At 41.3% G+C, this 15294-nt stretch overlaps 1 protein-coding gene across 2 annotated transcripts in view; it reads right to left on the minus strand.

The window, feature by feature from the left end:
* GGT1 (gamma-glutamyltransferase 1) overlaps positions 1–15294 on the minus strand; it is a 198469-nt gene that overhangs the window by 109528 nt on the left and 73647 nt on the right. For both annotated transcript variants that reach the window (XM_073563777.1, XM_073563778.1), the window contains 2 exons: positions 14577–14747; positions 11998–12128 (listed from right to left, as the gene is read on the minus strand). In XM_073563777.1, coding sequence (XP_073419878.1) covers positions 11998–12128; positions 14577–14747 — 302 coding nt within the window. The remainder of the gene's footprint in view (positions 1–11997; positions 12129–14576; positions 14748–15294) is intronic.

The raw sequence follows: 15294 nt of genomic DNA on the forward strand, positions 1-15294 counted from the left end.
AGTTAATTATTTTAGTTCTTCAATACAAAAAGTGAAACTCATATTATATAGAGTCATTACAAACAGAGTGGTCTATTTTAAGTGTTTATTTCTGTTAATGTTGCCGATTATGGCTTGAAGCTAATGAAAACCCAAAAGTCATTATCTCAGTAAATTAGAATACTTTATAACACCAGCTTGAAAAATGATTTTAAAATCTGAAATGTTGACCTACTGAAATGTATGTTCAGTAAATGCACTCAATAATTGGTCGGGGCTCCATTTGCAGCAATTACTGAATTAATGTGGCATGGCATGGAAGCGATCAGCCTGTGGCACTGCTGAGGTGTTATAGAAGCCCAGGTTGCTTTGGTAGCAACCTTCAGCTCGTCTGCATTTTTGTGTCTGGTGTCTCTCATCTTCCTCTTGATAATAACCCATAGATTTTCTATGGTGTTAAGGTCAGGAGAGTTTGCTGGCCAATCAAGAACAGTGATACTGTTGTTTTTTAACTAGGTATTAGTACTTCTGGGAGCATGGACAGGTGCCAAGTCCTGCTGGAGAATGAAACTTCCCTCTCCAAAAAGCTTGTCGGCAGAGGTAAGCATGAAGTGCTCTAAAATTTCCTGGTAGACGGCTGTGCTGACTTTGGTCTTGATAAAACACAGTGTACCTACACCAGCAGATGACATGGCTCTCCAAGCCATCACTGATTGTGGAAACTTCACACTAGACCTCAAGCAGCTTGGATTGTGTGCCTCTCCACTCTTCCTTCAGACTCTGGGACCTTGATTTCCAAATGAAATGCAAAATTTACTTTCATCTGAAAACAACACCTTGGACCACAGAGCAACACTCCAGTTCTTTTTCTCCTTGGCCCAGGTAAGACACTTCTGGCATTGTCTATTAGTCATAAGTGGCTTGACACAAGGAATGTGACACTTATAGTCCATGTTCAGCAGTCCACTCCTTGTGACAGTACCCAAATTTTTGACTGGTCTTTTCTTAACAATCCTTTCAGGGCTGTGGTTATCCCAGTTTCTTGTGCACCTTTTTCTACCACACTTTTTCCTTCCACTCAACTTTCCTTTAAAGGGAATCTGTCACCCCATTTTCGGCATATAAGCTGTGTCCACCGCCGTCAGGGGCTTATCTACAGCATTCTGCAATGCTGTAGATAAGCCCCCGATGAAACCTGAAAGATAAGAAAAACACGTTAAAGTATACTCACCGGGGGGCGGAGTCGGGTGCGGTGGGTGTCGCAGACCAGTCCGGCGCCTCCCATCTTCAAACGATGATGTCCTCCTCCTTGCTTCTCCCTCGGCTCCTGCATAGGCGTACTTTATCTGCCCTGTTGAGGGCAGAGTAAAGTACTGCAGGGCGCAGGCACCGGGAAAGGTCAGAGAGGTCCGGGGCCTGCGCACTGCAGTACTTTACTCTGCCCTCAACAGGGCAGATAAAATACGCCTGTGCAGGAACCGATTGAGAAGCAAGGAAGAGGACATCATCGTATGAAGATGGGAGGCGTCAGACGGGACGGCGACACCCATCGGACCGGACCGAACGCCAGTGTGAGTATAATCTAACTTTTTCTTATCTTTCAGGTTACATCAGGGGCTTATCTACAGCATTACAGAATGCTGTAGACAAGCCCCTCATGGCGGTGCCGGCAGCTAATAGGCTGAAAATGGGGTGGCAGACTCCTTTTTAATATGCTTGAATACAGCATTCTGTAATGAGCCAGCTTTTTTTTAGCAATGACCTTTTGAGACTTACCCGCCTTGTGGAGTGTGTCAATAACTGCCTTCTGGACATCTGTCAAGTCACCAGTCTTCCCCATGATTGTGGAGCCTACTGAAACAGACTATGGGACCTTTTCAAATGCTTAGGAAGCCTTTGCAGGTGTTTTCTTTTAATTATCCTAATTCACTGAGATAATGACTTTTGGGTTTTCATTGGCCGTAAGCCATAATCATCAACATTATCAGAAATAAACACTTGAAATAGATTGCTCTCTTTGTAATGACTATATAATATATTAATTTCATATTTTGTATTGAAGAACATTCCAGGAACATGTGTAACTGCTATGGACAAACTGCATGGTCTTGGGTAAATGCAGCTAAAGGAATAGAACAGCGCTCAGACAAAATGGAGGAGCTAATCAAGCACCTGATCCCAAGCCAGCAGCAACAGCAGCTGCATCAGCAACATTGAGAACAGCAGCAAATACAGCAGGAGACAAAAATTCCTGATGCACCAGATCCAGCAGCAGCAACGGCAAATGGATCTACAGGCAAGGGATGTCCGCAGCAGAGAAACCGCCCTCCCCCAAGTCCAGATGACGACTCCCACGTGAAGAAGACGGTAAGACGGGCAATGCAGAAAATGACCCAGGAGGATGATGTTGAAGCCTTTCCGATGGCTTGAAGGTGGCTGATCTGAGGTGACTGAGGGGAAAGACTTCCGCCAGAGAAGTAGGCAGAGGTGCTGGTGCCAAGTTTGACAGGCGAACCCAAAAAGACGTATTATGACTTAGCACTGCAAGATGCCCAGGAATCTGCCATCCATTGTCAATCATCACTCGGTTTCATCGGAGACTGCTAAAACAGCTGCCAAGCTGTGATTGACAGCATTTGGGAGAGAGTGATGAAAGCATACACCCCTAGAGAACATTCTTAAAGGCCTGGTTGAATAGAGTGAGGCACCAAATGTAAAAAAAGCAGCAGAAAAGGAGGAGGCTCAGGGATTTTACAATGTACAGTCATGGCCAAAAGTTTTGAGAATGACACAAATATTATATTTTCACATGATCTGCTGCCCTCTGGTTTTTATGTGTGTTTGTCAGATGTTTTTATCACATACAGAAATATAATTGCAATCATATTATGAGTAGCAAAAGGTCATATTGACAGTTAGAATGAGTTAATGCAGCAAGTCAATATTTGCAGTGTTGACCCTTCTTCTTCAGGACCTCAGCAATTCTCCCTGGCATGCTCTCAATCAACTTCTGGATCAAATCCTGACTGATAGCAGTCCATTCTTGCAAAATCAATGCTTTTATTTTGTCTGAATTTGAAGGTTTTGGTTTGTCCACCCGTCTCTTGATGATTGACCACAAGTTCTCAATGGGATTAAGATCTGGGGAGTTTCCAGTCCATGGTCCCAAAATCTCTATGTTTTGTTCCCTGAGCCATTTAGTTATCACCTTTGCTTTATGGCAAAGTGCTCCATCATGTTGAAAAAGGCATTGTTGATCGCCAAACGGCTCTTGGACGGTTGGGAGAAGTTGCTCTTGGAGGACATTCTGGTACCATTCTTTATTCATGGCTGTGTTTTTAGGCAAGACTGAGAGAGAGCCCATTCCCTTGGCTGAGAAGCAACCCCACACATGAATGGTTTCAGGATGCTTGACAGTTGGCATGAGACAAGACTGGTGGTAGCGCTTACCTGGTCTTCTTCGAATAAGCCGTTTTCCAGATGTCCCAAACAATCGAAAAGGGGATTCATCAGAGAAAATGACTTTACCCCAGTCCTCAGCAGTCCACTCCCTGTACCTCTTGCAGAATATCAGTCTGTCCATGATGTTTTTCCTGGAGAGAAGTGGCTTCTTTGCTGCCCTCCTTGAGACCAGGCCTTGCTCCAAGAGTCTCCTTCTCACAGCGCGTGCAGATGCACTCACACCTGCCTGCTGCCATTCCTGAGCAAGCTCTGCACTGCTGGTAGCCCGATCCCGCAGCTGAAACACTTTTAAGAGACGGTCCTGGCGCTTGCTGGTCTTTCTTGGGCGCCCTGGAGCCTTTTTGGCAACAAGGGAACCTCTCTCCTTGAAGTTCTTGATGATGCGATAGATTGTTGACTGAGGTGCAATCTTTCTAGCTGCGATACTCTTCCCTGTTAGGCCATTTTTGTGCAGTGCAATGATGACTGCACGTGTTTCTTTAGAGATAACCATGGTTAACAGAAGAGAAACAATGATGCCAAGCACCAGCCTCCTTGTAAAGTGTCCAGTGGTGTCATTCTTACTTAATCATGACAGATTGATCTCCAGCCCTGTCCTCATCAACACCCACACCTGTGTTAATGGAGCAATCACTGAAACGATGTTAGCTGGTCCTTTTAAGGCAGGGCTGCAATGATGTTGAAATGTGTTTTGGGGGATAAAGTTCATTTTCTAGGCAAATATTGACTTTGCAAGTAATTGCTGTTAAGCTGATCACACTTTATAACATTCTGGAGTATATGCAAATTGCCATTAGAAAAAATGAAGCAGTAGACTTTGTAAAAATTAATATTTGTGTCATTCTCAAAACTTTTGGCCATGACTGTACAGTGGGTATGGAAAGTATTCAGACCACTTTAAATTTTTCACTCTTGGTTTCATTGTAGCCATTTGGTAACTTCAAAAAGTTCATTTTTTTTCTCATTAATGTACACTCTGCACCCCATCTTGACTGAAAAAAATTTATAAATGTAGAAACTTTTGCCAATTTATTAAAAAAGAAAAACTGAAATCTCACATGGTCATAAGTATTCAGACCCTTTGCTCAGTATTGAGTATAAGCACCCTTTTGCGCTACTACAGCCATGAATCCTCTTGGGAATGATGAAACACGTTTTTCACACCTGTATTTGGGGATCTTACCATTTGTAATTACACCAATGACGTTTCACGTTCCTCACCATCATTCCACCTTTCCCCATTGACCCTGTCACAGTCGCTTTCATATGACTCTTAACATACTACTCCTTTCCTATTTGCACTGTATTTCTGAAAGAGTCTAAAACCAGAAAGATTTATATACCATTCATGTAAAGAGTCCAACCATGTCTCAGCTACACCAACAACATCAAAGTCTTCCTTCAGTATAAAGGCCTCACGATCTCACATTTTTCTTGCTAGACTTTGGTGACGACGATTGAGTAGGGCGGCCCTGAGGAAGCCCACGAGTTGCTGCCATGCCATTTTTATACTTTTGACGTTTTTGTACAAATTTATTTGTAGAATAAAGCTACTGGTTTATAATTTTAGACCTCATATTTATTGATTCTATATATATCAAGAGTAGATATATATGTTCTAATTTCATTAATTTATTGCCTTTATTTGTTGGCCCTTTAGGTTGTCTATGGTTATATATCTAGTTATGTTCTTCTGGAATCAGTTTTGGTTATTCAGAAAAGTCATCTGAAATGACAGGTATGCGCTCACATAATTAGCACTAACATAGTTTAATATAATTGGTGACACTAGCTTACATAGCGAGTCAGTCGATCGGCAGCACATAAGCTTCTTGCTGCAAAAACAGGTTAAGGACCTGTTAGGTGTGTGATTTCTCCATATTAACCCCTTACCTACAATTGACGTAATATTCCGTCCATGTGACCATGGACCTAATTACCATGGACGGAATATTACGTCATCGCGATCAGCGGCGCCCACGTGGTGAGCGCCGCTGATCGCGGCCGAGTGTCAGCTAATTATCATAGCTGACACCCGGCACAATGTGTCAGGGGCGGTCACGGACCGCCCCGACACGTTAACCCCTTGCACACCTCGATCAAACGCGATCGCGGTGTACCGGGGGTTAAATGGAAGCATCGGCAGGGAGGGGGCTCCCTCCGTGCTTCCCTGAGCCCCCCACGGCAGCGCAATGTGCAGCGCTGCTGCGGGGGGCTCTTTCCCTACAGGCCCCCGGATCCAAGATGGCGACGGGGGCCTTCGGGGGCCTGAGGAAGCTGGCTTCCTCAGTGCCTGCAAAGCGCAGGCATGAGGAAGTCTGCAGCAGTGCCTGTGACAGATCGCTGATCTGTCACAGTGATCTGTGATGTGACAGATCAGCGATCTGTCACAGGACAGCGATGTCCCACCTGGGACAAGGTAATAAAGTAAAAAAAAAAAAAAAAAAAGTGTTAAAAATAATTTTAAAAAAATCGCTAAATAAATCAGTAAAAAAAAAAAAAATATTCCCCAATAAATCCATTTTTTCAAAATAAAAAAAAACAAAAACAATAAAAGTACACATATTTGGTATCGCCGCGTCCGTAATGACCTGCCCTATAAAACTGTCCCATTAGTTAACCCCTTTAGCGAACCCCTTAAAAAATAAAAATAAAAAACGAAGCAAAAAATAATGATTTATTATCATACCACCGAACAAAAAGTGCAATAACGTGCGATCAAAAAGACGCATATAAATATGCATGGTACCGCTGAAAACGTCATCTTGTCCCGCAAAAAACGATCTACCATACAGCATCATCCGCAAAAAAATAAAAAAGTTATAGCTCGCAGAATAAAGCGATACAAAAATAATTATTTTTTATATAAAATAGTTTTCATTGCAAAAAACCGACAAAACATAAAAAAACGACATAAATGAGGCATCGCTGTAATCGTACTGACCCGAAGAATAAAATTGCTCTATCAATTTTACCACACGCGGAACGGTGTAAACGCACCCCCCCAAAAGAAATTCATGCAACGCTGGTTTTTGTTCATTCTGCGTCCCAAAAATCGGAATAAAAAGCGATCAAAAAATGTCACGTGCCCGAAAATGGTACCAATAAAAACGTCAACTCGTCCCGCAAAAAATAAGACCTCACATGACTCGGTGGGTCAAAATACGGAAAAATTATAGCTCACAATATGTGGTGATGCAAAAACTATTTTTACAATAAAAAGCGTCTTTTAGCGTGCGACAGCCGCCAAACATAAAAACCGCCATAAATCGTAAATCAAACCCCCCGTTATCACCCCCTTAGTTAGGGAAAAATAATAAAACTAAAAGAAAATGTATTTATTTCCATTTTCCCGCTAGGGTTAGGGTTAGGGTAGGGTTAGGGCTAGGGTTAGGGTTAGGGCTAGGGTTAGGGCTAGGGTTAGGGCTAGGGTTAGGGTTAGGGCTAGGATTAGGGCTAGGGTTAGGGCTAGGGCTCAGATTAGGGTTAGGGGTGTGTTGAGGTTCGGGTTGGAGTTATAATTGGGGGTTTCCACTGTTTGGGCACATCAGGTGCTCTCCAAAGGCAACATGGCGTCTGATCTCAATTCCAGCCAATTCTGCGTTGAAAAAGTCAAATGGTGCTCCTTCCCTTCCAAGCTCTGCCATGTGCCCAAACAGTGTTTTACCCCCACATGTAGGGTATCAGCCTACTCAGGACAAATTACAAAACAACTTTTGGGGTCCAATTTCTCCTGTTACCCTTAGGAAAATAAAAAATTGGGGGCAAAAATATAATTTTGCGGAAAAAAATGTTTTTTTTATTTTCACGCCCAGGCGTTATAAACTTCTGTGAAGCACTTGGGGGTTCAAAGTGCTTTCCACACATCTAGATAAGCTCGGTGGGGGGTCTAGTTTCCAAAATGGGGTCACTTGTGGGGAGTTTCAATAGTTTAGGTACATTAGGGGCTCTCCAAACGCATATGACACCCGCATACCAATCCATCAAAGTCTGCATTCCAAAACGTCACTACTTCCCTTCCGAGCCCCGACGTGTGCCCATACAGTAGTTTTCTCCCACATATGAGGTATCAGCGTACTCAGGACAAATTGGACAACAACTTTTGGGGTCCAATTTCTCCTGTTACCCTTGGGAAAATAAAAAAAATGGGGACTAAAAGATGATGTTTGTTGAAAAAATACGATATTTTTATTTTCACGCCCGGTCGTTATAAACTTCTGTGAAGCACTGGGGGGTTCAAAGTGCTCACCACACATCTAGATAAGTTCATTAGGGGGTCTAGTTTCCAAAATGGGGTCACTTGTGGGGGGTTTCCACTATTTAGGTACATCAGGGGCTCTCCAAACGCAACATGACACCCGCAGACCATTCCATCAAAGTCTGCATTCCAAAACGTCACTACTTCCCTTCCGAGCCCCGACGTGTGCCCATACAGTAGTTTTCTCCCACATATGAGGTAACAGCGTACTCAGGACAAATTGGACAACAACTTTTGGGGTCCAATTTCTCCTGTTACCCTTGGGAAAATAAAAAAATGGGGACTAAAAGATCATGTTTGTGGAAAAAATACGATTTTTTTATTTTCACGCCCGGACGTTATAAACTTCAGTGAAGCACTGGGGGGTTCAAAGTGCTCACCACACATCTAGATAAGTTCCTTGGGGGGTCTAGTTTCCAAAATGGTGTCATATGTGGGGGGTTTCTACTGTTTTGGTACATCAGGGGCTTTCCTAACGCGACATGGTGTCCGATTTCAATTCCAGCCAAAAACGTCAAATGGCGCTGCTTCCCTTCCGAGCTCTGCCATACGCCCAAATAGTGGTTTACCCCCACATGTGGGGTATCAGCGTACTCAGGATAAATTGCACAATATCTTTTAGGGTCCTGTTACTTTTGGAAAAATAAGAATTGAGGGTGAAAAGATCATTTTTGTGGAAAAAATATGATTTTTTAATTGTACTGCTGTACGTTATAAACTTCTGTGAAGCCCTTGGGGGTTCAAAGTTCTCACCACACATCTAGATAAGTTCCTTGGGGGGTCTAGATTCCAAAATGGTGTCATTTGTGGGGGGTTTCCACTGTTTTGGTACATCAGGGGTTTTCCAATCGCGACATGGTGTCCGATCTCAATTCTAGCCAAAAACGTCAAATGGCGCTGCTTCCCTTCCGAGCTCTGCTATGCGCCCAAATAGTCATTTACACCCACATATGGGGTATCAGCGTACTCAGGACAAATTGCACAATAACTTTTAGGGTCCTGTTACCCTTGGAAAAATAAAAATTGGGGGTGAAAAGATCATTTTTGTGGAAAAAATATGATTTTTTAATTGTACCGCTGTACGTTATAAACTTCTGTGAAGCCCTTGTGGGTTCAAAGTTCTCACCACATATCTAGATAAGTTCCTTGGGGGGTCTAGTTTCCAAAATGGGGTCACTTGGGGGGGTTTCCACTGTTTAGGTACATCAGGGGCTCGCCAAACGTGACATGGCGTCCGATCTGAATTCCAGCCAACTTTGCATTGAAAAAGTCAAACGGCGCTCCTTCCATTCTGAGCTCTGCCATGCGCCGAAACAGTGGTTCCCCCCCACATATCAGGTATCAGCGTACTCAGGACAAATTGCACAATAAGTCTTGCAGTCCAATTTCTCCTGTTACCCTTGGTAAAATAAAGAAAATTGAACCTGAAGTATTTTTTTTGTGAAAAAAAGTTAAATGTTCATTTTTTTTTTAATATTCAAAAAATTCCTGTGACGCACCTAAAGGGTTAATAAACTTCTTGAATGTGGTTTTAAGCACCTTAAGGGGTGCAGTTTTTAGAATGGTGTCACTTTTGGGTATTTTCTATCATATAGACCCCTCAAAGTGGCTTCAAATGTGAAGTGGTCCCTAAAAATAAAATGGTGTTGCAAAAATGAGAAATCGCTGGTCAATTTTTAACCCTTATAACTTCCTAACAAAAAAAAATTTTGGTTCCAAAACTGTGCTGATGTAAAGTAAACATGTGGGAAATGTTATGTATTAAGTTTTTTGTGTGCCGTATCGCTGTGATTTAAGGGCATAAAAATTCAAAGTTGGAAAATTGCGAAATTTTCAAAATTTTCGCCAAATTTCCGTTTTTTTCACAAATAAACGCAAGTTATTTGAATGCAATTTTACCACTAACATGAAGTACAATATGTCACGAGAAAACAATGTCAGAATCACCGGGATCCATAGAAGCGTTCCAGAGTTATGACCTCATAAAGGTACAGTGGTCAGAATTGTAAAAATTGGCCCGGTAGTTAACGTGCAAACCACCCTTGGTAGTGAAGGGGTTAAAATGTCTTTTCTTTTTAAATTCTATATTGCTAATATGATTTTAATATCCATTGAACAAAAAAAGGTGTGGAAAAAGATAAAACCAAACAATACCAACTCAAGCTAGTTGGCAACATGAAATAAAAAGTACACTTTTATTCAGAGTATGACTTCTGTCTACTACGCGCAAATTTCTTTGTAAATGCATTGAAGATTATCAAAACACAAATACAAAAAGTGTAATATGGCATTTGCTTTAGAATAAAAATGCACATAGTTTTCTACTCAACAAACTTAAAAGAAAGATAAATAGAAGGGGAAAGAGAATAGTGGCAAAAAGGGAGTAAGGATGGATGGTGGAAGGCAGGAAAAGAAGGGGGCAGCTAAATCCATAATGAACACATTAGACACGAGCCCATGGGTACTTGCCTAGACAGTTGATTTTACTTAGCAACTGCAAAATGTCACCTAAAGCGCACCTTTAAAAGCAAACCAGTAAGCAGGATTTTGCTAAATAAACTACAGGCATTGTCATGTTGCCACTGATGTTCTGATTAAAATGATACCTGCTGTGAAAAAAATCAGTCTTGTGGTTCTTGTGTAATCAATGTTAGCAGTTTTCAGTTAATGATATGCCTGTGCTCCAGGGAGGGACTGTAGGCAGAGACTTACCTTGGTGCTCTAGGTCAGAGAAACCAAGGAGAGACCTGCCCAAAGGCCGCCCTGTAGCACAGTCTGTCTCTCTTTGTCTCAAAGATGAGGAATAGATTTGTGCTTCGGGGCAGGCTTGTGGGCAGGTCTCTCCTCGATTTCTCTGTCTTAGAGCACCAAGATAAGTCTCTGCCTACAGTACCGCCCAGGGGCATGGGAATATCATTAACTAAAAAATACTAACACTGATTACACAAGAACTACAAGACAGATTTCTTCACCCTAGGTATCATTTTATTCAGTATAACCGTGGCAACATGACAATGCCTGTAGTTTACTTAGCAAAATCTTGCTGACAGGTTCGATTCAATTACCATTATATCAATTTGAAATGACTAGTTCTTGTTCATTTAGTAGTACTTGTTCACCTGTTAATTTAAAATTACTAGGTTCTTGCTTTTGCACAATTGACTACAAATACTTTATGAATGAGCCTGGTTACCTGTTTTGAATTAGTTGACCTTACCCACATGGTCTCGTTCTGTTTATGAATGTGATCACAGAAGATTTCTAAGCAAGGAACATGATAGGCTATTCTTGCTATATTTGTGAGATGGTGATTTAACAAAATATTGCTTGTCTTTATTTCTTATTATCTTTACTTTCTCTAGGGATAATGCTAGTATTAAGAGTTAAAAACATTTTATTACTACATGGTAATGATGTTTACATGAGGATTTAGCAAACTGCTCCTTAGAGATTTATTATAGTGTGCGTTTTCTAGTAACTATTTTAGACACACCTGGAAAAAAAGTATTTACATACAGAATTCTATTTTGCAATGTATAAAATGATTTTGTATGCATGTGGAATGCCAATTCAAAATGTAATATTCTATTTCAGTGATCATTGTATATGAATAAATACACTGTATCCTTTTACTATGTGTCTAAAACGAATTGAAGATTCTAATTTTTAAAATTATATGAATGTGTCATTATAAGTAATCTAAATGCTAAATCTATGATGCAGAATGTTAACTGGCTAACTAAATATTTTTTTTATTAATTGGCACTAGAATAAGCCTAGTGTGAGGCGAAACTCAAGGATGGGCAGCATGTTTTTATGAGAAAAGCACTTTGTTTCAGATCCATGTGGGTATATGGAAATCAAAAAACTTTATAAGTTTAATGGCGAAAAGCTGAACAATGTGGGATCTTATTTAATCCTGCATGGCCACACCAACTGATATTGTGCTATCATTAGAATTTTGCATCTTCAAGTACACAAGTGGATTGGAGATGGAAGTGCTTGAAAACCTGCCTGAAAAACTAAATATACTTTATCCTGCTTGTTAGAATATATGGTAAGTGACATTAAGAACACTGTGTCTATGTTGATCTGATATGTTGTGGTGTTTTAGGAATTGCTTTTATTTATCTGCTTTGATGGAGAACCTGCGGACTTTCCCTTTTCCCTTGTGTTGCTACATTGAGGTCTCCTCACCCAATTTCTACACCTTGTGTGCTTTCCTTTACGTTTTAAACTTACAAATGTCTGGCCAGATTAAGACAGATGTTTATTGCTGCTTTCTTCCAATTGCTCACCTGTTTTTGGATCATATATGGTAAGGATCACTCCCCCGCCAATGCCCATACTGTGAGCATTCATAAGACCCACGCAGATGAGGGCAGCAATAGCAGCATCCACTGCTGTTCCACCTTCTTTAAGCATATCTCTGTAATAATGGAAGACACAAAATAAATGATATGTGGAGTACAGTTTTATTTAAAATATCAGAAATATATGTTTTTTTCATTTACTTATGTCATCTAGGAAAACGGCATATACTGTAAGCTAGGCTGCTGATATAACAGACCTCACGTGATCATATTCACTGTTATGGCTAATACTAATCACTCATTGAATACGGTGTGATTATGATGTGGGTACATTTAATCGATTTACAGGTATCAAAAGTTAAAAAGTTTTTGGCCAGTTTGAAAGCTTTTCCCCTATCTAGATTATATGAAATATCTTTCCGATAGCTGGGAGTGTGACTGCTTTGAACACCCACTGATCCACTAGAAGAAACCTCTAGAGCAGATGTCCCCAAGCTTTCTGACTTTGAGAGCCACATTCAGCTATGAAAAACAGTCACAGGCCACATTCATCTCTAAGGGTCCCGTCACATTAAACGATGCACCAGCGATCCCGACAACGATACGACCTTGTCAGGATCGCTGGTGCCTTGCTACATGATCGCTGGTGAGCTGTCAAACAGGCAGATTTCACCAGCGATCAGGACCAACGAGGACGCTGGTATCCAAGGTAAATATCGGGTAGCTAAGCGAGTGACTGGCTTAGTTACCCACTGTGTACCTTGAATACCTGCGTGCTCGTGCTGGGAGCTGGTATCCAAGGTAAATATTGGGTAACAAAACGCGTGCGTCACTTAGTTACCCGCTGCGTACCTTGGATACCAGCTCCCAGCGCGAGCACGTAGGTATCCAAGGTACACAGAGGGTATCTAAGTGACGCGTGCGCTTAGTTATCCAATATTTACCCTGGATACCAGCTCCCAGCGTTTGCTTAGAGCGCTGGGAGATCACTGATCGTTGGTCTCCCGCTGCCACACGCAGCGATGCATGCTGGCCAGCGGGAGACCAACGAGAAAAAAATGGCCCAGGACACTCGTGCACGATTAGCAATACCCGGCGGGGGGGGGCCGGTCACTGATGTGTGTCACACACAGCGAGTTCGCTGTTGCATCACAAAATCAGTGATCTTGCTGTGTGTGACGGGGCCTTAAGAAAGGCTCACGAGCTACATCCAGCTCCTGCTCCACTGGCAGTAGTGACACCCAGAACATCCTATTACCAGTATAATGAAAGGTTTTCCACTGAAATCACACAAGGCAGTATGCCATGCTCCATGATTTCCTATCCTACCTCCATTCCGATCTGCTCTTCTGCTCAGGGCTATACACAAGAGTCACCATCTAGAGATCTACTCTTAATAGCCGTTTGCTACATCTGCTGCTAATGCACCATGCTGGGAGACAGTCACACATCACAGGCCCGCAAGCCACATGTGGCTCTCGAGGTACAGGTTGGGGATTTCTGCTCTAAAGAGACCTGCATATCTGAATGAAGTGGAGGCTGAGCATGCACACCTCAGATCCATTCTTTATGGCAAATAGCCCAGCACAATACTTGTCGTCAACCCTTGAAAAAAAAAAAAAAAGAGGATTGAGTGATCTCCTTTTCTTAAGAAAGAACAGAAGTTAGAAATATGATATGTGTCTTTTATTAAGAGTATTTATAGAAGATCTTAGAGATAGCATATAATCACATTAAGGTATTAAACCTATGAAGAAACCTCATTCCCTTCTCAGGAAACAATCTTGCAAAACATCATATGTTGTAACTTCTTATTATGACTGCCCCAATGCACCATGGTCACGCTTGCATATTCTTAACCATTTGGTTGCCCGACTTTGAATCAGGCAATAATACATTTACTTGACCCTTTATACTCTCCTTATATTCGTAAGCATTTAGCCAAAATATCTGCCAAAGTGGTTTAGTCTGATTAAGCTTCACCGTGGTGAACAGCCAATGTCCTAACTTGCTATTAAGACAAAACCCTAAAGCTAATCGAATTTGCTTTGGAAATTTTGTGATTCGCTCTGCTCAAATTCAGTAAGATGGCAGTCGCTTTGCCACTATTTTGCTGAATTTGTGGTAGATATATAAAAAGGTAAACAACACTCACCTCTCCCCACCTCTCACCTGTGTCACATCATGCAGTTCTCTCTGGCTCTCGTCACTCTTCAGGACTCTTTAGCTCTGATTAGGCTTCATGTTGCCATGAGGCCTAACCAACACCAGAACCACTTTAGAGCCTTGAAGTGTGACCAAAGCCAGAGGCTACTTAGTGGTGGGACAGGTGAGGTCCAGAAACAATGAGTATTCTATTCTTTTCTTTTTTTATTAAACCCTACGTTTTATACTCTGAGGTCTAGAGGGACCTTAGAGCATAATCAACTTCTTTTAAATGACTTATTCAGTTTGTAATGAATACATTTAAAGAAAATTGAATTTCCCAAATCCGATTAAATATGACACAGATTCACTATCTAGTCAGCAATACTAAATTAATTCTGTAATTGTCATGGACTTACCTGCCAATCTCGGAGCACTTCCCAGCATCTGTGGCTACAGCTGCTCTTTCATAAATTTTTGAAATGGGAACAGGTTGAGTGCGAAGTCCAAAGAACAATCCCAAAAAAAGTGTAAGTGCCAACAAAATAGCAGTCAGTAATCCTATTATCAATATACGTTTCTTCATGGTGCTGTGGAAAGATCCAAAGAATGCTGTGGTTCAGACTGCTTTGCATATTCTCTAAACTAGCAATTATTCATTTGGTCAAATGTATTAAGAACATTTGTTTCCAGGTGCAAATGCCAATATTTTCTATCCTATTCCTCGCCTGCTTAATTTTCAACTACAGGTGTATGTATGTATGTATGTATGTATGTATGTATGTATGTATTAAACATGGATGTGGAAACCACAAAAATACGACCAAAAGATCCTTTATCATCATATAAATGTTTCTTTATTAGAAAGGACATAAAAGGACAAGAAGGCGGACATGTGCAAAATGCAGACTAAAGTGCAGATAGTGAAAAAAATAAATTTTTAAATTTTTAACAGCCAATGGCGCTGTGCAGGGGTATAGCAGCTGCAAATTAACAGACTACGCCACCTATCCGTCTGAATGTTAAAACCATTAAAAATACAACAGGAATTTGCGCTAATAATACCCGCATAAAAAAACTCTCTCTGTAGGGAAAGCAAAGATAGATGCCAAAGAATATTAATATGCTTCTGTGCAA

The sequence above is a fragment of the Dendrobates tinctorius genome, unplaced genomic scaffold (assembly GCF_039654945.1).
Source record: "Dendrobates tinctorius isolate UK_male_01 unplaced genomic scaffold, ASM3965494v1 ptg000397l, whole genome shotgun sequence".
Taxonomy (NCBI): Eukaryota; Metazoa; Chordata; class Amphibia; order Anura; family Dendrobatidae; genus Dendrobates; species Dendrobates tinctorius.